Source organism: Periophthalmus magnuspinnatus, chromosome 14, assembly GCF_009829125.3.
Source record: "Periophthalmus magnuspinnatus isolate fPerMag1 chromosome 14, fPerMag1.2.pri, whole genome shotgun sequence".
In the NCBI taxonomy this organism is placed as follows: domain Eukaryota; kingdom Metazoa; phylum Chordata; class Actinopteri; order Gobiiformes; family Gobiidae; genus Periophthalmus; species Periophthalmus magnuspinnatus.
The window spans coordinates 16068329-16094212 of NC_047139.1; the positions used below are offsets into that span (position 1 = coordinate 16068329).

A 25884-nucleotide genomic window follows, 5' to 3' on the forward strand; every position below is an offset into this window, starting at 1 on the left:
GATTCACCAAGATGGAAGCTCTAAACAGGGGTCAGCACGTCCAGCGTTCAGACCCAGTGGACAAATGCATTCTGGATGTTCTGGATGTTGCTGTAAGGAAAGTGATTTGTCGCATTGTTCATTTTCTACAGCTAGTTAGATCTAGGGCCTTGGACTGCTGTTGAAATGTAGGCCTTAGATGGTCGGTAATCATTGGGTACATTGCCGGAAAAAATCTAGAGCCCTATTCACACATAGATTCAGGTAATTCATTCAGGTCAATTCAAGTTTATTTATATAGCACATTTAAAACGACTTCAGCTGACCAAATTGCTTCACATAAAAGTAAAAAAACAAAAAAAATATATAAACAAAATATCAGAACATTTAGCAGTGACCCTCATTCACACATGTATCAGCCCCAGAACATTCCCGGGTCTGCTCTGTTCAAACTTAACCTGGCATTTGGCTCTCTTTTTTTTTTTTTTTTTTTTGGAAAAACATACTGAGGTAGCATTATCTACTGTTACATAAGTAAACAAACTATAGTCCCATCATCTCATCTCAGAATCCCGAGTTCCAAGGACCACATGAATGCAGCATTATCACAGCATAACCAAGAAACCTATGCTGGTAATCAAAGAAAACAGGCTCCTAACATGACACTGTTCTAGCAAAACACAGGTAAATTCCCGGGTCAAGCTGCTTGTGTGAATGGGACTCAGGATATTGTTGTTACATTTGTGTTGGGACTTCTCCAGCAGTGATTTGCAGACTTTTTTGAAGCAGTGAAACTTTCCTTCTGTCAAGACATACAGCCATTTTACTTAAAATACACTGATATGAATGGGTGGCACTGTCAAAACGAGAAGTGCCTTGTCAAAAAACGGTTTGTTCACGACATTTGTAAATATGTTGGCATATTTTCAGATGGAGAAGAGGGGCCTATATAGGTCTATGGGAGATTCACTGTTTTTTAAAGAAATATGCAAAATTATAATCCACAAATGCTGAACCATATTATTTTGCAGGAATTAGCTCCACAAACTGGTCATATTAATCTTATGACTTCTTTTAACAGACAACAATAACATATTTGGGGTTGAAAAGGGCATCACTTTTAGAAGCTACAATGAAAAAAAAAAAATCACCCTAGTTAATAACTTTTTGTTGAACTTTGTGCCTGTTAAACACGAAACAAAGCTGACATAAGTGTCCTGCAGTGGTAAGCTCCGCTGACCACCACAGTGTCAGCTTTATACAACTTACAAGAGTATTGTCTCTACATGGCACAAAGAAGAAACAGCAGGAACTCACACACTGAGCACACTACCAGCATGGCAACATACGCCCTGGGCCTGGCCTAACCTATATAATGTGTGATGGTGTAATCGTTCATTACCACACCTCCTTTACTAAAATAAAACACCCGGCTTTTTGGTGTTTTTATTCAGAATGACTATAACACTCCAAAACTGCACAAAAGCCAATGCTTTACCAGGAGAGCTAAACCTCTACACAGATATGCTTCCTTGACTTTACATTTAAAGAGTATTATGCAGAATAGACTTCTTTGAGCTTTCTAGGCATCTAGCGATCTATCCTGGACCCTATTCGAACCCTCCTTATGGTTAGCTGTAAGATTCTGTCCAAACCTCAGTCCAGAAGCCTACATCACCCATCACATCACCCATGCTCCTGCTTGACAATTTTCCATAAATATACGAAAGCATGATACAAATAATACTCTACAACTTCACAAACCTGATATATGTAGATTCATTAGCGAAATGCACACTGATTGTGTTGTGGTTCTGCTCTGAAAGGGGGAGTGAAACAAAGGAACAAAAGGAAGTGAAACTTTTGTTCTTTATAAAACATATTATAGTATGTTTAGACATTTTCAAAACAATAAATGGTAGCATGATGATCTAAATATGTTATGTGTTAGCAGTTAATATCCCATAGTTGTGTAATTAATTTTTTAAAATTTCATATCAACTCCACCAACAACAACAAAACTAGAAAATAAATAAATGAACTGTGTACTCTGGAAGCAATGAAAGCAAGAAAATCGAATGAACAGTGTACTAGGTGCACAGAGCATCCTGCTTAGGCTGCTTCCTGATAAATATAGTCGAGCGAATGATTTGGCCTTAAAGCTTTGTATTCCTTCACAAACAAAGCTGTCCCTTTGAATGCTTCCTGTTTTTTTTCCCCTCTCCTCTTCCAGCCCACAGAAGGACATGTTTTTTTCAGACAGTCGTTAAGAAACCGATCACAAGTGCTGCATTAGCTTGCCCATATTTGGAGCCTGTCCCTCAGCCGCTGCACCTAATTGGAACAAAACAAGCCTGTGAGGAGGCTGTTTTAGGCTGATGCCATTGTGAGGCTGTGCTCTCTGGGTAATATGTCCAGAGGTAATCAGACAGACGCACTGAAAGCACTGCCTCTGTCTATGTGAGCGGACATTTATCACACTGTAGGGACTAAAACCTGTACACACTGTCACGTCATGGGGACCTGCCTCACTTATCAACAAAATGGTTTAAAGTTCAGGTATAGGTTAAAATAGGTTAAAGGCGGGGTATTTTACTTCTGTGGGGTATTAATTGCTAACACATAACATATTTAGAACACCATGTTACCTTTTATTGTCACTCCCCCTTCAGAGCACGTGCATCCCGATAATGAAGCTACTGCACATCGCATCAGGTTTGTGTATTGTTTTGTATCATGCTTTTGTATATTTATGAAAAATGACCATACGTGAACATAGATGAGGCTTGTGGGCTGCGCTTTGGATATAATCTTACAGCTAACCGTAAAGAGAGTTTGAATAGGGCGCGGAAGAAATCACAACATGACCCAAACATGCATGGGTGACATATAAAAGCACTACAGGCATGTTTTTGCTGAAGGAACAACGTTTTAACATGGTAGAAAGCTCCCAAATGTCACTTTTGCATAATGCTCTCTCTTTAAGGTTAGGATTTAGATTCAGGTTAGGCTAGCTACGGTTAAGGTTAGTATCAGCTTCCAGGAAATGAATGTAAATCAATGTAATGTCCCAAAGAAGCATGGAAACCCAACATGTACTGTGCTTGTGTGTGTGCAGGCCGTGGTGCGTTCTGAGGACACACCGCACAGGGCTGGGAGCTGCCTCAAGCTCCCGTTTAAATGTTTCCTAATTCCAGTCCCAGGAAAGACACTCATTAGTGAAAACCACACTTTAAAGAGGTCTGTTTAGCTGAGACCATGGTGCAACAGGACGAAACGAAACCTAATTAACGAGCTATGTCACTTACTAAACGCAGAAACAGAGAACAAAAACAAGCTATGTTTATTCAACCAAAAGGTAATACTTGTATATCTATTCATCTATTAAAGCTGCACTCTGTAACTTTTCTGCTGAAGGAAGTTTTAGGTCAGATCTGTGGAGAGGCAATCCTGTTTTATTTTATTTTTTTTAAACAATAAAGCACCTTGTAGCCACTGATAACGTAATAATGATTAATAATGCAATGACACCCAGTAATTTAATCATTTTGGTCATTATTACGTTATCAGACCCTACACACCTGCAAGTGAATACAATTAGTTTTTTGGTAAGCTACTTCACGAACAGTCACGCACACACCACTTTCATACTAGGCAATGTGGCTGAAGTGTTTTGCCTAAGGATATGACAACAGAACTTCTCAGCTCAAATCAACCCTCCGCCATTTGTTTTGGGGGACCACCACACTACTACTACTACTACTACTCATTGATAAAAACTCTGTACTCACCGGCGGTCAGGCAGGATAGGAACCCTCCAGCCCTTGATGAAACTCAGGTTGTAGTCGCTGAGCTCCACCAGCAGGGGGAGTTTAGGCACCCACACGGTGAGCTCCAGGGGCGCGCTGAGGTGCTCGTAGCTGAAGATGACTCTGGCATTCATGGAGCCGCGTGTCTCCTTCCCGTTCACAAAGACGTAATCACAGTTCATGGATACCTGTGGGGTATCAAGGGTACAGGTCAAAGGTCAGAGCTGTCTCTGTGGTAAGAGATATCAGGAGGTTTGTCCAGCAGAGCACACACATAAGTCACTAAAGCACTCAAGGCTGTGGACTCGAAGCTATACAAGAAACTATTAATGGTCAATAGACGTTGTTTACATAGTCTGGGCAATGCATGTTAAAGTGGGACTAAACACCAAAACTCTGCCCGCATCCGCATTTCACATAGAGCTGTTAAAGTGGACAACACCTGGAGGACTAAAAAATAGAGTGGAGGGGGAGGAGGGATGGGATCTAGAGGCATATGGAACAGTGTGATTGGTCTAACAAGTATCAACAGTTCAAACCCCATCCCCACAGCCGGGTGTTTGTAATCAGAAACACCTGGCTGTAATCAAAGCAGTCTTTTGTGATGTCACCAACTGCTTAAAATTACAATGACAGCTGCAAATTTACCTAATTTAAGTAATAAGTTGCCAAAAATGACTAGGAACAGTAGGTAATGGTATTCAGACTCCACATACTCAAGTTTAGTAGCGAAAAAGTGGATTTAGTGTTTTGTTTCACTTTAGCCATGTTATAGCACTGTTCCCTCATCATTAACTTATTCAACGCTGGTATTTCAATAGATGTATGCATGTTTGAGTAATCCTTATTGTCCTGCATTTGAGGCTTCAGTGCTCAGAAAATGTCTGTTTTTATCTACCCCCCATCTCCGCCCACTTGTCTGCATTCAGAGCCTCGGTCAAGGATTTAAAAAAAAAAAATGGAGTAGCAACTCTTGAACAATAAAAGCACAGATGAAAATCTGCTAGTTGTGTACTGTGTATATGGTTTCTGAAGAGCATTATTTACTCTTTCTAGCCATTTTCTTCTTTTTTGGCAACTTCAGTACAAGCTGCAGGGGCGGAGCTTGAAGTGAGGATACCTGTTACACCAATCACACTGTTCTCATACCCACACACCCCACCTCTACTCTTCTATCCTGCTTCTCTTAAATCCTCCAGGTACTGCCCAGTTTAGCAGCTCTATTTGAAATGTAGTGACAAGAGGCAGGGTTGATTAGTTCTGCAGATTTTAACCCTTTAAGGACTGAGCACATTATAAACTATTATAGCTTAGACTTTTTTTCCCCCTTTTTTTTAGTCATAAAAATCATGTTAAAGGAAGTATCAGCATGTACTTTTGGTTTTTTCACACAACTACCTCTATTTTACATATCCATCCTTATTTTTCCATCAAATAAGTGTGTAATACCAGTTTAAGTAGAAGAAAAATATAAAAACGAATGTTCTTTTGAGTAATTTTTATGAGAGCAAATAATAAAAAAATTAAATTAAAAAAATGGCCAGCTCAGAAACACTTTAGATTACATATTTGAACAATAAGCAACATTTATACAAGAGATCATTTTGCATATTGTACTTGGGGTCAGGTTTTTACAGCCTTTCCTATAAAAAAATGTCAGGCGTTTATTCACCTAAGACATTGATTTTGCAGGTCATATTTTTTGGAATGTCTATTAAAGATTATCATACCTTCTGCTGGCTTATGGGTTTATAGTCTTTGGTAAAATATTGTTTCCGGAATATTCAGCAATAATTTAAAATGTGTGCTTTCATCATTATGTACATTAAACAGTAAGTTAATTAATTTACAGTAAACACAATGTAAACATATGATCTACTCAAACATACTAAAACAAATAATACCACATATTTTCATTATTTTTATTGAAACTCTAAGGTTACATTTTTAACTTGATATTTGATGATTCTGACCAACTAAGAAGTGCAGGACTGTTGGATTGTGTGATTTGAGCAGTTTCTTTTTCCTGTATCCATGCCGACCCATGGAGATAGCTATGCTAGCCAGCTAGCTCTGAAATACTATAGACTTTTTTATAACAATGCAACAGGCTTTTTGCACCAAATATGGCAGAAGATGTTCCAGAGGTGACCACTGACTGAAATAGCAGAGAGGAGAGTGAGGCTTACAAGAGGCTGTTGTGTCTCCAGAGTTCACCTGACTCCCCCTGGAGGCTGCTGTGATGCTGCAGGACAGAGATGAAAGAGGAAGGACACTTTTGTCTTGAGGGCTGTTATTCCCCTCACAATGCCCCTCACTCAGCTGCACTGAGACTTTTGTTTGAACTTTTCTATTATTATTGTATTTTTCTACTCTGTGCTTAAATTGCCCCTTGGGGACAAATAGTGCTTTTGATTGATTGATGAAAAAAATGTGGGTTTTTGAGACATGAGTGCAAGTGAGCAGTATTTGTCCCCTAACTCTGTGCTGAAGCTGAGACCCTTGTTTATCCAGAGCTACTGGGGACGAAGTCAGGACTGCCCTCCTTTAGCCCTCATCTCCTGTTCAGACAATGGCGTGGGCTGCTTTAATCACATCACAGTCAAATGAGCCTGTAGTGTTTATGAAACTAAACTATGCATGCTAACCACTGCACCCCCACACTCACACTCCTCTGCCTAATGAGGTAGGAACAATTAGCCAATGTGCCAACAGCACTTTGAGGCATCATTCATAGTATATGCAACGACAGCTGTGTGACGTTTACATGAGAGCAGCCCAAAGGCACTTTCGCAAACACATTAATACAGTTCACCCTTCAGCAATTATGCTATAAATCAAATTATTGTCAGTTTGAAGTCAGTCTTTAAAGACTAACCTCATGTTTAACTACTACTACTACTCAGTGTGTGATCTCCATTTCCTGGGGGAGTGGGCAGATACAGTCTACTCATCTGTTCAGGTCTGCTGCAGAGCTGAGGATGTATGTGGGAGGGAGACGACATTGTCAACGCAGGAGCTCATCTCCAGTAAATGGAGGTGTCTTCGTCTGTCAGGACAGTGGTGCTGGACAGAGTGCTCAACTAGTGACCAAACCTGCTTGTCAAAGCCTGATCTCATCAGTTCTCAGAAGCTAAACAGGTCTGGGCATGGTTGGTACTAGGACGGGGGACGGCTGATAATATCAGGTGCCACAGTGTGGCGCCAGTGGTCATTGTGTCTTTAGGCAAGACACTTCACCCACACCTACTGCACAAACTTGTAAAGTGACTCTGATCACCTGAAAAAGTGCTCAGAGCCTAATTTGTTAGTATCAGGACAGCAGTATGGGCGATGCTGCACAGTGCTGGGCTTATGATGGAGTCTTTAAACTGACCGTTGTGCCCACCCTAAGAAACATACAAACTCTTCTATAATGACTCAACCATGCCAGTAATCTCATGTACTGTATGTTAGAGTCTTTTCTCACCAACCCAAAGATTGACAGACCAATTAATACAAAGCAAGATTTGTCACCTACCTAAATGGGGTGTGAGTGACCAGGGCAGCTGTAGATACAGAAACTTACCATCACCAGGTGTAGATGGTATTTTTTTGGCTGCGAGTCAATGTGCACGGTCCAGTGAAAACAATACAAAGCCATCTTTGATTCATATTCTAGATCTTATTATACTTCCATATTAAGTGGTTTCTGCAGTATGGACTCCTGCATGATGAGGGTGTGAGGTCTTTCCTTGTGTCACACCAGAGCGTCAGACAGAGCAGAGCGCCCTCTCCCTCTCACTGACTCCTCCCAGACAATCTGCACTGCTGTGAACATGCCAGCACACATTAGCCACATTAGCCGCATAAGCCGGAGCTTGTGGCATGTGGCAGCCCTGGTGTTAGTACCCCCCTCTGAGCTCCCCGCGGGCACATGATCCGCAGCAGCGCTAACAGCTTGTGACGCATGATTAGCCTGCCCAGTGTCTCAGCTCGGAGCCCAGGGCCGAGCTGTGTGGATGATTCACACTGACCCAGCTGCACCTACACAACTCCCAAACAACAGCACATTTTATATTCATACTTTTCACGTGAAGTCATCAACTTTCTCTGTTACTCAAGATGGACTTTAAATATGTTATGTTTTAGGGGTTAATACTCTAGAGAAGTAAAATACCCCCCCTACACTTCCTTCTATTGTTCCTATATGCTGTATTGACCAAAAACAACATATTAACGTATTTCGCTTTCATTTTTGACACTCTCAGGATCTCCTCCCCTTGCTCCCCATGTTAAATCACTCCCCCTTCAGAGCGCTATCACAATACAATTACGTGCATCCTGCTAATGAAACTACTGCACATTGTATCAGGTTTGTCAAGTTACTGTTTACAGTTTTGCATCATGTGTTTGTATATTTATGGAGAATTGTCTTGTGGGACTATAGGTGAGGTAGGCCTGTGAGCACTGGACAGAATCTTACAACTAACTGTAAGGATGGTTCAAATAGGGCCCATGAGAGATCATTAAATTACTGAAACATACATGGATAGCATCTAAAACCTCTTTAGGCATGTTTTTGATGAGGGAACAACGCTATAACATGATAGAAAGCTAAAAAAAAAAAAAAGATCTTCATTTGAAAATAAACCAACTATAAAAAGACTATAAAAAAGACTAACAGGCGAGCTGAGTTGCACTGTTAAGGGCCCTATATAACAGATTTTTCCTCATGTATATGTCTGCCCTGTACTGCCGGTATCTAAATATAATGTGTGTTATTGTGTGATAATCATGAAGAGTGCGTTAGAAACCAGAGCGGAGTTTTGGCGTGATGGTAAAACTAACAACAACTAGCATTCTGAGAGTTGTGAAAATCACTTATAAACTCATGTGTGAATAATTAGGATGCTCAGGATGCATAAGATAAGTGAGGAATAACTTTGGACCACTAAAATTGATCAAAAAAAAAATTAAGACAGTAAAATAAAAAAAAAAGAAGAAAATTCATAAGCCAACTGTTTTCTGTAAAGCCGAGTGTCCACTGCAACATTTTGGCTGTCAGCACCCAAAGATCACTGATCGTGGGGTGAATCTTGGGTTGTGGCTCAAGATTGTGGCCCATAGGTCTCGCAGTGAGAAAAGGACAATGGTCAAAGGTAGAACCGTCTTACGAGCAGAGACAAGCTGACCTTGATGCTTCTATGCACTGATCTGTTGGCTCAGGTTTATTAGTAGCTAAATTTGTGAGTTTTTTTTTCATATTTAACTTAAAATAAACATGTTTAAAGAGTAAAAGCACATAGATAGCATAATATATCTAACCGACTTAAGTCACACTCAATCTTTTTGCTGATGGGATCATGAATTGTTTGAATAAATCTTGTATTTAATTTCTTGAGTTTTCAGACCATCCAAAAACTGGCTGCGTTTCCTAACGCATGCATTCTGTCATCATGGTAGCTGTGATGTTGTGTCATCCCCGTGTTAAGTTACTGCAAAGTCTCAGTAGGGTTACTGACAAAAATCAAAGCTGTCTTATCCCCAAAAAGTGTTGTCACAATACAAAAATGTCAAAACTTGATTTCGATACTAAGGAATGGATTTGGCACTCAATATCGATACTACAGGTAAAAAACACACTAGAAGACAATATAATATAATTTTCACCATTAAATGATAGTCCTTTCTTATAAATTACCATGTGGCCTTATATCTGTGTAATCCCTCAGTCGTCTAGGTAGGATCCATACTGGTCCATGGGCGTATACTAGTCTATGTGGTCTAATACGTGTGCTGATACAGCTCATTCTAAAACTATTCAGGAATGGTTCATTTTTGTTCTGTGACTTTTTTTTGTACCAATACCTGCTCAAAAGAGTATCTAGTTTCGAGACTAGTTTTACTACCAGTTATTATATGATTTTTGATACTTTTGACAACCCTATCCCCAAAGTCATAAGTAAAAAGGATGTCTACAGCACAAGAAAAAATAAATACAAGGACACAAGTATCTCCTGGGTATATGCATGAGGAATATTTTTGGCAACCTAAACCGAAGGAGAGCTAAATAAACACATTGAAGGCATCAGTTGCAGGTGGCGAGACAAATGAAGGCGACAGCTCTGCTCTGGATGTGGCTGTATTCTGGGCTGTCTGCAGCACATTCACAAGCCAGAGCACAGACTGTTCAGCACACTGTTACCGCTAAACAAACTATTCACCCACACACTCTGGTTTATGGTGCTTTCAGAGATTATTAAAATGAAGTTGTACCTGATTTTTATTCTCTTAAAAACATGGGAAACAAAAGTAGCTAATTTTAAACAGTTTGCAGTGGTCTAAAGTTATTCCGCACTTACCTTATGCATTCTGAGCATCGTAATTTAGTTTAGAAGCACTTTTCAGAGCAGAGTTTTGTTACAGTAATGCTAACAGCAACTATAAACTGCTAACTGACAATAAAATGTTAATAATTGGATGCAGACAGTACACAGTGGACTTTTCTTGGCCTCAAGATCTGCTTATACAATATATCTGTACTGGGGCAAGACACATTTTGCACAAATACATGGAGAATAAAATGTGTGCAGGGCTTTTAATAGACTAAGATGTGTTTATAAATGTTACCACTGGCATTGAAAGGGTCTCTAGGAGGGTTGTCAGATTTTTATAGGACATTCAGTCTCCACAAAAAAAGTTGCGTTTCATTTCATTCAAACATGGCCTGCATATTTAGACTGAATTCTTCTCTCAGTGAGAAAACACCCTGTTCCACATTGTGATGTCATGTGGTAATACAGGAAGTGCTCCACTGTGTTTTTAAACTCCATACACCTTCACTAGAATCATTTCGATAACTTCAGCAATGGAACTCCCAATCTCTACTAAACAAAAGGTAAACGGTGTCATCTTGAATACTATCATTACATGACATCACAAGTTGGAACAGAGCATTTTGAGCTTTGGAAATGTAGACAGACTAGTGTGTGATTGAAACAAAACACAACTCCAGGTATGTTTTTGATAAGGTAAGAGCATTATACCATGGCTTATAACTCACAAAAGTCAATTTTGCGTAATATGTTAGCTGGAAGATAACACCAAGACGTTAGAAGAAAATAAGAATCACTTGTGCTTTAACCTTAAATGTTGACAGAAACAGTTAGACACTAGAACCAGCACATGGGACAGCTAGTTTAACCCAGCATTACCTTAGTAAGATACTCAGCTTTAGAATTAGCTGTCTGAATGTTCTCACTGAGATTTTAAAAGTTTATAATAAAGAGCTTACAAAACAGGATACCTACTTTAGTTCCAGAGGAAATATTTCAGAGGATCAACATCTTCATAGTCATAGATCAGTTGAAACGACACAAGCAAACCAAAGAACATCACATAACAATACAATACAAAAAGTTTATTCAACCCCAAAAAGAACCTAACCTCACACCACCACCTATGAGTTACTGAAACAAAACTCTACCAGTGGGTACAAGAAGAAGATCATAAACTGGTTACAGAGGCTGGAGTAGGAAGAAGTCACTGATCGACAGCTGTGTTACAGACTCTATCCTGGTGACACCATTCCTTGCATCTATGGCCTCCCAAAAAGCATAAACAGTGAGTACCTCCCAGACCCATTGTATGTAGCACCGTCTTATCATGTAAAATGTGGCCAAACACCTGATGACCATCCTGGCTCCTCTGGTTGGCTACACAGAGCACCATATTAGGTAGGTGGAAATCTTGAGGAAGCCCACACACCGACTAATACTTCCTTTTTGATTCACACTATCCACTGCAGCACAAACCTTATTTGTTATTTGTGCTCTACAACACAGGGCTTAAGTGATTCGTACAAGCACAGAGGGGAAAGTGAAAATCCAAAATGGGCCTTCAATAGATCTAAGAGAGCCACAGGACAACAGCGAAAAGGCGTAACTATTCCCTACAAGGCTTTCTGAAAAACTGTCTATTTCAAACCTACAGAAACCGGTTAACCCTGAGCCAACAAAGCAATGTGGTCTACTCCATTCAGTGTAGTGAAGAGTGCAGTGAGCGTTTTATTGGAGAAACAAAACAGCCACTCCATAAGAGAATGTCCAACACCATCATGAGAGCAGCTCAGGACCCCAATCTGCTGTACATCTCCATCTCAAAGCCACCACTCCTTTAAAGATAATGAGGTACAAATCTTTGCCAAAGAAACAAAATGGTCTGAGAGGGGAGTTAAAGAGGCAGTTTTTGTTAAGAAAAACTATCTTTCAACAGGAATGGGGCACTTAGACCTAAACCAAAACAAGGAAAACAATAGAGTATGCTAATAGGTGTGAGAGCATCCATTAGGGGGCTGAACTATTATGCAAAATATGACTCACAGTTCACAGTTAGTGTAGCTCCTTAGACCTAGCCAACAAACAGAAACTGTAAACAACAGGTGTGTTAGTTTCACTGTAGTTAGCTCCTCCCTTCAAATAGATATAAGGCAGTGTCCACCAGTAATCTGAAGAAAATGCTTGGATGAGTGGCAAAATGTCTTCACTTAACAACTTTTGTCCAGTTGACAGAATAGAGTTTTTCGTTTGCTATACATAGACAGTTTAAGCAGGGGTAACAGGACTCCACTTTGAGAAGTGGGACAGACCAGTGAGAGGCTTCGTTTATGGAGTGCTGCTGTGAAATGCCCCAGTTCAACAGAACATGAGTCAGCTCAAGTCTCATAAAAAGCGACTTCATTACTGCTGCTCATTATCATCGTATTTTTTTAATTAGACCCTTTTGAAGCTTTTGCAATGAAAGTGCATTTTGTAGAAAATGCTTTGTTTGCACATAGTACAGTAGTTTACACTGGGTATTAGGCCTCATTCATGATTTTTTTTAAGAAAATGTTTGTAATTTCCACTTTAAGAAAATGTTATGTCTTGTTTTGCAGCCAAATGTCTTTTTAAAGGGTCCAAATAATACTATTTTCTGATCTATTTTATAATTTTGTTTACACATCAAAAATTTACCTGGAGTTGTGTTTTGTTTCATTGACATGCTTGAATAATCCTCTATTATTAGTCTGTCTACAAAGCTCAAAATTCTCTGTTCCATGTTGTGATGTGATGAAGTAGTAGTTTTCAGGTTAACAGCTCCTTTTACCTTTTGCTCAGTAGAGATGCGAAATTCCGGGCTTGAAATTATCCAAATGATTCTAATGAAGGTGTGTGGAGTTTAAAACAGATCTGAGAGGACTTTTCAGAGCTTTTAACCATGTTATAGTTGTTTCTTCTCATTTACACTTTTGAATTTGTTTTTGAAGTGATTTGTGCATGTTTGAGTAATCTTAATCGTTCCTTTTCAAGACGCCATATCAATCAATACCCAATTTCACTGCAACCGGAATACGCCCATTGCTCTTTGTTCTCCAATTTTATTTTCATAATCTGTGATACACGTAGGATTCAGCAGTGTCATGTAGTAATTTTAGTAAAAAAATAAAATAAAATCTACTACTTGCTAGTTTGATCTGTAGCTATCCATACTTGGTGCTGACAACTGCACAGTAGTTGTGATGGCGTTTAGGGCGACGTCAGCTCCCATTGGGCACCCAACCCGCACCCAACGTGGAGGTCAGTGGACTTGTCTCGTTTATTAAGTCATTTTAGATGTATATTATGATTTAAAATGTCCAAATTATAACATAATGATCCATGAGTGTCATAGATTATCTACAGTTGAAACCAGAAGTTTACATACACTATATACAAAGACAAAGACACACATGCTTTTTTCTCATTGTCCGACATGAAATCAGACTAGATTTTTCCTGTTTTAGGTCAATTAGGATTACCAAAATGATTTCTATTTGTTAAATGACAGAATAATGAGGATTTTTTAAACAACTTTTTCATAACTTTCTTAAAAGCCACAAGTTTACGTACATTTATTATCATCATTATTATTATTATGCAACTTGGGTCAAACGTTTTGGATATCCTTCCACAGGCTTCTCGCAATAGTTGGCAGGAATTTTGACCTATTTCTCCTGACAGAACTGGTGTAATTCAGCTAAGTTTGTAGACCGCCTTACTCACACACGCCTTTTCGTGTCGGCCGATACATTTTCAATAGGATTGAGACCAGGGTTTGTGATGGCCACTTCAAAACATTGACTTTGTTATCCTTAAGACACTTTGTAACCAGTTTGGCAGTATGCTTCAGGTCACTGTCCATTTGAAAGACCCATTTGTGCTCAAGCTTTAACTTCCTGGCTGATATCCTCAGACGTTGCATCAGTATTTCCACATAATGTTCTTTCCTCATGATATTTTGTGAAGTGCACCAGTCCTTTCAGCAACAAAACAACCCCCAAAATGATGCTGCCGCCCCTGTATTTCAGAGATGGGATGGTGCAAGCTTCCCCCTTTTTCCTACAAATGTAATGATGCCCATTATGGATAAACAGTTCTATTTTAGTTTAGACAAACCACAGGTCATGTCTACAAAAATGAAGGTCTTTTTCCCTGTGTGCATTTGCAAACTGTGATCTGGCTTTTATATGTTTCTTTTGGAGTAATGGCTTCTTCCTGCCAGAGTGTTTTTTCAGCCCATGTCGGTACAGTCCTCATTCACTGTGGATAATGACACACTCTTACAGCTTCAGCAGCATCTTCACAAGGTCTTTTGCTTTTGTTCTTGGGTTAATATGCACATTTCAGACCAAAGCAAGTTCATCTCTGAGACACAAAACCTGTCTCCTTCCTGAGTGGTATGATTATATTTTTGTATAATTGTCTGAACAGATGAACGTGGCACCTTCAGGCATTTGGAAATTGGACTCAAGGATGAACCAGACTTCTACAAGTCCACAATTCTCATTCTGATATCTTGTCTGATTTATTTTGACTTTCCCATGATGTTACACAAAGAAGCAGTGTGTTTCAGGTTGTGCCTTCAAAGACATCCACAGGTGTGATTAACTCAAATCTTGTCAAAAAACCTATCAGAAGCTTCAGATGATGACGTCATCATCTGGCTTTTCCAAAATTGTTTAAATGCCTAGTAATCTTACTGTATGTAAACTTCTGACTTTGGAGAAAATAATAAAAAATTGTCTAAAAAAAACCTTCTCTCATTATTCTGCCAAAATAGGAAAAGTTTAGCCTGATTTTATGTCAGATAATGAGAAAAAAGAAAAGGAATATATAGTGTATGTAAGCTTCTGGTTTCAAATGTATATAGCAGACACAAGCAGTGTTTTCTGTTTGAGAGCCTAAATGTGTGGGGTTTGTGGATTAAAAACACATTGTGCATTAAACACAAAACACAACTCCAGGTATGTTTCCTGAGGAAATAACATTTTGATAAGGCTTAAAGCTCACAAGACAAACAACATTATGACATAGATCAGAAAACAGCATAATTTGGGCCTTTAAGTACAAACTTGTTTTCTAAGAATGCTTCATGAATGAGGCAGATTGCTTGTAAATAGGTCTTCCTCTGGTCCAGTTCTCCACTGTCTGCTTTTGAGGAGGTTTATGGGTCTGTCAGGCTGAAGTGCTCAGTCTAAATGAGAGTGGAGTGTTCAATGGTAGAAGCACTGAAGCAAACCCTCTCCATAGCCTGCAGCCCGACCTCACCTTTAATGGACACTGAAAAATGAGAAACGATCTCTATGGACTGGCACCTGAACGCACCACCTGCTCCTCCACTGGACTGGGGCCGACCACTGCAGGAGGAGTTGCACAATCAAATTATCTTGGATTTAAAGGGCCCGTATTATGCTGTTTTCTGATCTATGTTATAATGTTGTTCCCTTATCAAAACATAACTGGAGTTGTGTTTTGTTTCATTCACACATTTAACACACACATCCTGCATATTTAGACAGGGGTCTCCTCTCAAACAGAAAACACTCTGTTCCACCTTGTGATGTCATGTGGGAATGCAGGAAGTGCTCCACTATGTTTTAAACTCAATACACCTTCACTAGAATAATTTGGATGAATTCAGCCATGGAATTGCTAATCTCTTCTGAATTTAAGGTAAAAGGTAGCTGCTAACTTGACAACTACCACTACATGACATCAAAAGGTGGAACAGAGCATTTTGAACTTTAAAAATGTACACAGTTTAATGATTCCGGACTATTTAAACAAGTGTAAATGAAACAAAACCCAACTTTGAGTATGCTTTTGATGAGATAACAGCATTATAACTTGACTTAAACTCACAAGTCACTTTCACATAATATAGGACCTTTAAAGCTGATAAATACAGAGCCATCTGAAGAAAACTAGTCCGATGGAGAGAGGAGACAGGAGACGTGGGAGGATGGCCAGGCTATAAACTGCCTGACCTTGAGCGCTTTCATCAGGCAGACTCTGGCCACTCTTTTACTGTGGCGACGTGAACACTTTTACAACGGCTCCCACACAGATTTAAAGTGTATAGGACAGCTTTTCAGGTTTGAAGAACTATCTTTTCGTTTGGTGAAATAACGCCCTTGGCAAATATTTATCACAGTTTACATCAGTGCACTGGCAGTTTGTGAAAAGAAGTTGAAAATGAGTTCAGGAAGTAGAGATACGTTTTATAAGGAATCTCTCCATCTCTGATATCCATACATGAAAATATATGCCAAAAAAGTACATATGACAGGTTAGAATGATTACATTTATGATTTTATGAGGTCTAGCTTTTACATTTTGATAAAGTTTATAATTTTACTTCCTGGTTAGACATGGGCAGCAATTGTGACATACTTAGAAGTGATAGAGGTGATTCTGTTACTTTATGCAACCATAAAGTAAACAAGGGCCAACACCTCTAAACTGAACAATAGTTATGATTAAACTTAAATGTGCCAAAAAAATGTCTTCCTTGCGTCAATTGTCTCTGCATTTTAGATGGAATTTTCAGCGTTGGTGGCATAGGTAGAGGGATTCTGTTCAGTGCTACTTCCTGTATTTTTCTTTTCAAAGTTTTTTTTTACAAACTGCCACTTAACTGATGTAAATCTATAATATTTAGCACAGGTACTATCCCATCAAACAAGTCAGGCTTAGAAAAACATGGCAACCTTTTATATGCACTTAAATCTAAAACAATCAAGATGTTTTAAAAATATATATTATAACTTGTTACATGATGACAAATCGTTGCATCACGTCGGGTTACTCAGCGCAGATTTCTGGACATCGGGATTGTCAGTGCCATATTGGTTCCATCGAAGGGCTTTCCATAGCTTGTTTCCCAAACTTATAATGAACTACAGTTATTAATCTAAGAGGTAAAAGCTCAAAACACCTAAAAACTAATATAATACTGATCATTTGGACAGTTAAAGGCCCTGTACCTGATTTTTTTTCTATGTATATGAGCAAAATGTGTCTTGTCCCAGTACAGATATATAGTATAAGCAGCTCTTAAGGTTAAAATAATACTGATACTGTCTGCATCTAATTATAAAGATGAGTTGATAGCTTTGTCGTGACTCAGTAGTAGTCAAACTCGATTTTGATACTAAGGATATAGACTCGATACTCAATGAAACAAAACAAAACACATTACGGTGTGAACAATTAGGATGCTAGGAATGCTCTGCAAAGCGTTTACAATGAACTAGATCTTCTCGTAAAAATCTGGTACAGCGCCACATGACTTCCAAGAACCAATATGGCAGCAGATCAAACAATAGTGTAAATTAGAAACAGTTTGATTGCCAGGTAATTTCTAATTTCTCACTTGGAAGTACAATTATAAGCTTCACCAAAAGGTCAAAATAAGTCAAATCTTTTGCAAAAACTTGAAAAATCATGTTAACTGTGTTTTAGTGCAATGGGTGATCTAAGGTGTCATGTGCACAGAGCAGGAGCCCGTGTGACTGGAGAGCATATTGAAGCTGATTTAAGTCCATTATCCCTGTATACCTTTATGTCCTGTTTATAGCCCTGACCTTGTGTGAGAAATATCATAAAGTCTTTAATATGGCATTACCCTCCAGAGCTGACACTTAGGCTAAAGGATAAAAACGCAGTCAAAATGCGAGCTGTAAATCTGTCTAGACGCTTAGTTATGTTGAACTCTGGGAATGTAAAAAAACAAGTAAAGATGTGCAAAGTATTGGACATGGTATAATGGCTCTCTGACTGTAAAATTTCACTGATCATATTTAATGGCTGCGTTCACGTTCTACAATTTGATGATTATAATGTCAGATGAAGGGCAGGGTCTACTGATATTTCGCAGCTGAAGACATCAACATTCCCCGGGGGTGTGATGCTAACTGTAGGCATTGCTCTGTCTGAAGCTTTGTTAGACTTTAATCTGAGGTTTATTTAACACAATCTGACCAGGATTGCATAATATAGGACCTTTAATGAACAGCAAGTCGATGCAGTAATTATCCTAACGGTCTGTTTCTCCTTTTCTTTCAGAATCCCAAAAACAGTATGTACAGTATTGTGGGTATGGGGAATTGAACTAGCAAAGAAACAAGTTCCACACAGAGTACATCTGCCTCTCCACTCTCCAGAGCTCATTCACTCACACACCGCTCTTGGACATCTATTGATTTTGTGCTGCAGGGACCCAATTGAATCAGCTCTATATTAAGTGTGCTGGCTCGGACTGGGCTTCTGGCCACACTAACAGCAGTACATGGTAGTGATAGTCGATTTTGATACTAAAGAATAGACTTGATACTGAATACCGATTCCGATACCACAATGATAATTAAACACACCATAGAAAGTCATTTTCAGCACTAAATGGTAGTACTTTCTTTTACATTATCTTGTGGCCTTATATCTGTGTAATCCCTCAGTCGTTCGGATAGGTTCCATAGTGGTCCATGGGTGTACACTAGTCTATGTGTCTTATACTTCTTCTGATACAGCTCAGGATCATTTTAAAGCTGTTCTGTGATTGTGACTTTTTTAGTATCGATAATTGTTCAAATAAGTATTTGGTTTCGAAAACCCTAGTACATGGTCCACCCACCTTGACAATGTCCTCATTGGTGGACTTGCACTGGACAAATGCAGAGACGTCGTTGACTCCTCCGTTCATCTCGATGGACACCATTTTGACTGGGATAGCCACAGTGCGGCCAGTCAGGATGGCCGTATTAATGATCTCTGTGTCCTGTGGAGATATGGGAAAACTGGAGTCATATTCACAGATCGGACAGAGATTCTTGGGTGGTTGATCGGTTGGCAGTTTGATCTCAGCTGCCATGAGACACTTGGGCAAGACACTTCATGTACACTACATATGTATTTTAAGCATGGTAATGTGTGTGCATTAGAGTGTCTGAACTGGATGAATGACTGAGACGTGCGAATGTGCATATAAACTATAAGTTCTTATCTGTTTTTTATTATTATTGTGATTACTGTATTTTTTCTCTGTAAACCAGGGACTGCAGATGGAAATTAGCTACTTAGCTATAATCTGATGCAGAACATCTCTGTTTTATGCTTAATGTCTCTGTACATGGTCCCTTAAATAAAGACTAAACTAAACTAAACACTGTTACATTTATTTATTCTTTATTTAACTGGGATAGTCTTGGATGGGAAAGTCCTTAAAATCTCTGGGGAGTCCTGGTATAAATGTGTGTGCGAAAGGATGAGTGGTTCCTTCCTCTCTCAGTGTGCACTGGAGTAGAAAAGCACTATACAAATATAAATGAGAGCATTCGCCATTTGATGTGATCATCGGTTGCAGAAAACTGACCTGGTTTATGTGGAATCTTGTTTCATTACATAAAGACATACCAAAGTGAAATTGGTTCTTTCCTTTTGACCATCTTGACCTTGGACACTTGGCCAGGAGGAGCTGACCCTTCACCAGATGCTGATCTGACTATGCATGTTTTATCGTATTATGAGAATATTTTGGTGAGGAAAGGACCAGGGCGTAACATCAGGCAGTTCAGACATGTTTGTTTGGGCACATGGGCACATTGGGGTCATATTCACAGATCGGACACAGATTCTTGGGTGTTTCATCAGTCATGCAGGTGTCCTGCTTTTAAAGGCTCATGTTCAGAACTCAGCAGGTTCACTGAGGTCCAGAGTCTTTCAGCTGCTTTCATCACCTTCTGAACATAGCATGGAGGTGTCACACTGCTTCACTCACTACGTTTACATGCACGGAGAAATCCAAATGCACTGTATGAATGAGAACTTTGTACATCAATTTCTTGAAAATGGTTGCTTTGGAGGAGAGAGAACAGCCCAAAAACATTTTACCTACAATAATAATAATACTAATAATATGTGTAAAAAGTTTTTTGGGTACTCTGTTCATTTTACGACCTGTCACTCTTGTTGCTCTTCTTCTTCTTGCCACACCCTATTTAAGATGGCCATTTAGAGCTCTTCCCCTATTTGCCTGATGAAGCCCTTGGACAGAAATGACATTGACGTCTTAATAAAATTCCCTATTTGCAAGTAAGACAGTGTCCCAGTCTACAGCTCCTATTTGTAAAAAAACAAATAGGAGCGAATTGGGGCTACAAGACGTTCAGGTGCTTATAGTAATTTAGCTTTAGCACTAAAACTTGCCAGCTATAATTGCTAATAAAAAAGACTATCATACACATAAACACACTTTTGGTGGAAATAGATAAGTGACATCTCATTTATGCTCATTATTTATTTTCAGACATGCTGGAGCTGTTTTAATTCAGTTATTTGCAGCACAAATATCCCCTACAGTGAAGCTTCGGTAAGTTTCATTTTCACTTTAACGTAGTGGACCAAAACAGTGCTCAGTGGGAGGGACGATAGTTTGTCACCACTGCTGACCTAAAATGAGTGAGTACATGTCCCAACACATGTCTAATATTTGTGTAAAGAGTATGTACAGACTTCTCCAGATGTGTTAATGGGATCTTTGAGATTCTATTCACGACTCCACAATCATAGTTCTCGAGGCCACAGCAGTTTGATAAATTGGTTTAAATTGGACTAGGCCAGTTGTTCAGTTTTCCTGGTGTGAATGTAAACATAGTGCCTGGTCAGAGGGAGAACAGGAGAGAAAAGGCAGGGTTTTAACAGATCTAGTCTTTGGAAATGCACTGGACTCCCACCAATGCCAGAGAAAACATGTGGTGCACTTTAGCTGCACATATATTTTTGAACCACCACCAAAAGATAGACACATGCTGTTTTTACTGAAAACTACAGTCTCCAAGCCTTCGCATTACTCTCTAGCACAAAGACAAACTACATTATAAGGCCTCAAAATTAATACAAATTGAAGGGATAACTTACTTCCAACTTGCATAGGGAACATGAACATAATATTTTAGCTAAATGACAGTCACTGACGTATTACTGATTCATTACTCACTTGTGAACATTGTATATTTGGTAACACACTCATGCAATACAAAAACTCCCATTAGCCCTGTCCAACAATATCACACATAATCCCTCAAGAGTTTTGAAGTTCGACTCTTGTGAAAGTTCTGCTGCTTCTGGGCCTTGATCTCAGTGACTGTAGTCCTAATCCCCCTGTTGTCACTGTTCAGACCGCTTCTGGGCTATTTATGTGAGGTTTGTTAAGCCAACTAGTCACCAGCTTCTCCAATCTGACATTTGTGATGCTGTTTATGTGTATTCTCCTGAAAATGATATTCAGATGCAGCTGACATCCATCAGAGGAGGGTAGAAACTACAGGTATAAGCATCCAGACCCAGGTGAAATGTAGACATGTATGACACAAAAATGCCCTGCTTGATGTTTGTGGTCATAACTTTATTTATATATTTATTTTTTGAATCCCTACCCATCCCTGTCTTCATGGTCATGAAGATGACAATGTGTCCTGTGATCACCATGGTGACGAGGATGGCAATGTGTCCTGCGATCACCATGGTGACGGTGATGAAACTGTCTTTTGCAGACTATGGTAACAAGGATAATATTCACATTACCTTGATGGGAAGGGAAGTGTTTGTTTGATGTACTCACCATGGCAATGAGGCGAATGTACTCACAGTGGTGACGAGAAAGGATGTACTCACCATGATGATGAGTTTGATGTACTCACCATGGCGATGGGGATGATAGCCTGGATGTCCTTTTGCACCACTGTCAGCTCCGTCACCACTTTGTCGGATTCAGGGGTTGGGCTCTGGCCTCGGTAGTCCACGTTCCAGTTGATCCTGCGGGTCACTGACAGGCTGGTGAAGTTCTCCATCTCAAAGTCCAGCTGCATCAGCTCCAGGCTCCCCTGTATGTCCCTGTAGAGACAAAAAAGTTACATTTACTCAAGGCACACAATATAAAGACCAAACAGTGTAAGAACAAAGCCAAAGCTAAAATAAAACATATATGAGAAAAATACAGATATGAGTATTACAGAATATGAGGCTTGGACCAGGAGGAGCCTGGATAAACCTATGGATCATCAGGACCTGTGGAGGCTTCCTGGACCTCTCCTTCTTTCCACCAGGAGGAGGCCCCTAAGGTCCCAGGATTGACTGAAGAGGAGCCAGTGAATCCTGTGCTATCCCATGGATCAGCTAGAAAGCGTGTGGTGAAAGGAGATAGGGCTTACAAGGGGGCGGCAGTGGGAAAGTGGTTACCCACTAATATAATTGTCAGATCCACTGACCCGCTGATTGGCAGTATGTTCTCAGCTGCCATGATCAATCATGTGTCCTTGGGCAAGACACTTCATGTACTCTGGTGTATTTATTTATTCTTTATTTCATCATGATAGTCCTGCTGGGATTTGGAACCTCATTTTCAGTGGAGTTCTGGTATAAATGTGTGTGAAAATGGGTGAGTGGTTCCTTTCTCTCCCGAGTGTGCAGTGGAAGTAGAAAAGCACGATATGAAATGGTAAATTGGTCACATTTTTATTTAGCTTCATGACACTCAAAGCACAATAGTACTACTGCTACTACCACTATTACTTCTACTGCTGCTGCTGCTGCTACTAGTACTAGTACTACTAATAAAAATAATAAAAAAGGATAATATAATATAATAATAATATTCCTACTATTACTACTACTAATAATAATATAAATGAGAATATCCACCATTTTCTAAAACCATTATTAACATCATTAACTTATTTCATTTCATAAAGACATGCCAAAGAGAAATTTGATGTCCTCTTTTGACCATTTTGACCCTGGACACTCAGTCAGGAGAAACTGACTCTTCCCCAGATGTTGATTCCTAGTCAGGAATACACACAAGTCTGCTGTTTTTTAGATTACAGCTTGCCTAGGATCCAGAATACACACTTCAGTACAACAAAGATGTGAGTCTGGTCACCAGTGAAACTCCCTGAAGACAGATGGCCGTGATTGACAGGTGGATTACTTAATCATGGACTCGCATGGTCAATTCATATTAGAAAAAATAAAGAAAAAAAATATCACATGGGGCTGGAAAACAAAATCAATCTGTATATAAAGTACCAGACGTAACCTCAGGCAGACAGACAGGCTTGTCTGTGCGTGCTTGTGTTAATATGTTCTGAATAATGTCCACTACCACTACCTTTTTCCACAATCAGCAGTGGCCACAGGAAAAGTCACAAGGTCACAAGATCACAAGCAGAAATGTCCTCGACCTGAGACAACACTACAATCTCACGTTCTGCAGCTGCAATGAAGAATGGGTCAAATGCAGAGGATGGATTTCTCGTATGCGGATGACAAGGTTTTATGATCCTCTAATTGTGACTTAATTTGGTGAGACAACAGCTGTCGTGAATATAAATGATCGTTTTACATCAAGCAGGAAGCAATTTGCGAAGAAAAGTTGAAAAATATGTTGAAAATGACAGGAAGTAGAGAGTTTTATTTTAGAGAGTTCTTTACTGACGACAACACACTCGGGAGAATTCTGTCCAAAAGTTCAACACAATTTACACATTTTTTTGATACTTTAAACAGTATTTCAACTTTTTTTTTTCTGTATGGAAATCTCTGGTGTGACGTCATGATTTCCAATGAGCTAAATCTTACGTTTAGAGCTCTTAAGGGTACACTCACACTAGGCATTTTGAACCGTGCCGTGCTCAAGCGAGATTATGTAAGGTTCTATGGCCCATGCTCACACCTGCACAACCGACTATGGATGGGACGATATACGATAATATCGTTAATCGCGATAAATAAGGTCCGCAATTAATCGTTCGTGGCATTTTTTAATAATCGAGATCATCGCGCACGATTATAATCGCCTTTATGGCACCACACTGCCTCATGTTTCCAGTTCCAATACAACGTTTTGATGTTAGTTTGTGGTGTTTGCCCACTCTGACATAGCAATGACACTTGTAGCTTCTGTGCTTATCTCTGTCTGAACTATATTCTGTCAGATATCAACAACAAACAAAGTCTGATCCGTAACTTTCCACAGGAACGTACCAGCGCGCGCTTCACCCGTGCGCACAGATGAGACGCTAATGTGTGCACATCTTATATTTTTACCTACAATAATGCAAACTGCAGAATAAAACAACACCTTTTAAACAATAGACAAATTAAGTCTAATTCATACAGCTGAACACAAATGTGCCAGAGCGCATGGTCCGAATGCGCACTATGTGCACAGAAGCAATGCTAACGATTATACACGGTATATTTTACCTGCAATTAAGTCAATAGCAGAATAAACCACGCTTACCAATCGAGAACAGCATCCAATCCATCAAAAAATACGGTCCCTTACTCCTGAGTCCACTGTGGGATCTTTACTCTTTGCCAGGTCAGAGATGCCTCTAGTTTAACTTGTACAAACATCCACAGTGTCCTCGATCACGTCCTCCCTTTGGTTTGTCCGCTTCGTCATGTTTAAAACGCAAAACAACAGTGTGTAAAATGCGCTATTATGCACAGATTTCTGCATCCACTCGTTTCCCAATTCACCAAAGTGCCTTAATTAAAAAAAATTAAGTGTTCGTCGACGGGCACTTGCGTCACTTCCGTCGCAACAAGGACTGGTCCATTTCGCCAGCATGGCATTGGGGAGTACACATGTTCTTCCGGGTACGTCTGTTTACGGAGAACCATGCCATGTGATACATCATCCTGTCCCACTGCTCATTGGCTGTAAGGGGAAAACGTCACTAAATGTGTGTAATGTAATTGGTTGATTCTACAAGGGGAAGAGTGGGGCGTAAACTTTCAGTCATCTGTAGCACTGATTCGCTGTCTGCGGCCTCAGTAACCCACAACCCCCACCTTATTGGCCAACACTGGTGTCAATCACAAGCTAACACGTGTGTTTAGCACTAGGGAACAAAGTTGGTGCTGTCAGACGTTTATTATGCCTGAAATCGACAAAAGAAATGCAAAGAAGTGACGGAGCAGATTTCATATTTGGAGTACTTTCCTGCAGCAGATTGGACATGGAGGATCTTATTTTGTGAACATAATTTCTTGACTGGATTATATTCTCTGGATCTTTACGGAACAAATGAGACCAACTTTGTGTGAATATGTTGATGTTTGACAGAACCAGAGCGGTTAATGGTAAGTGAAGTCCAGATTCACACTTTGTGACTTTTCTGTAAAAACGTCTTTCCTGTCAGCACTGTGGTGATTGCAGGTGAAAATGGTTTGCATATCCAGAAAGACGAGCACCGCAGCTTTCATTTGATGTGTAGATTGTTTGTGTGGGTGACGCAGAAGTGTATGTACATTGCTGTAAATTTGTAAAGTAGGCCCGGGCTGTCGGAACGTTAACAGGTTAATATTTATCGCGATAATATCGTTAATCGCGATTATTTTGGCCACGATAATCGTGAGTCTAAAATTTAATATCGTCCCATCCCTACAACCGACATCATCACACTGTGCTCTTTGTTAGATTAAACAACAGTGTGGCACGGGGTTAAACAGGAGAGAGGCTTCAAATCTTGTCTCTGTCCACAGTCTTTATTGGAGGTAAGCAAAGACTCGCTGTGAGTTCATTCACAAACATAAATTGTGCACGTGTTCGATTGGGCTAACGTGAGCGCCCCCTTAATCTATCCATCCATCCATCCATTTTCTTCCGCTTATCCGGGGCCGGGTCGCGGGGGCAGCAGTCTAAGCAGGGACTCCCAGACTTCCCTCACCCCGGACACGTCCTCCAGCTC

At 39.8% G+C, this 25884-nt stretch overlaps 1 protein-coding gene across 1 annotated transcript in view; it reads right to left on the bottom strand.

Moving 5' to 3' along the window:
* tmem132e (transmembrane protein 132E) overlaps nucleotides 1-25884 on the bottom strand; it is a 116477-nt gene that overhangs the window by 30972 nt on the left and 59621 nt on the right. The window contains exons 4-6 of the mRNA XM_033978708.2: nucleotides 21826-22018; nucleotides 18762-18905; nucleotides 3771-3976 (exon numbers count right to left, since the gene is read on the bottom strand). Of these exons, the coding sequence (XP_033834599.1) occupies nucleotides 3771-3976; nucleotides 18762-18905; nucleotides 21826-22018 (543 nt within the window). The remainder of the gene's footprint in view (nucleotides 1-3770; nucleotides 3977-18761; nucleotides 18906-21825; nucleotides 22019-25884) is intronic.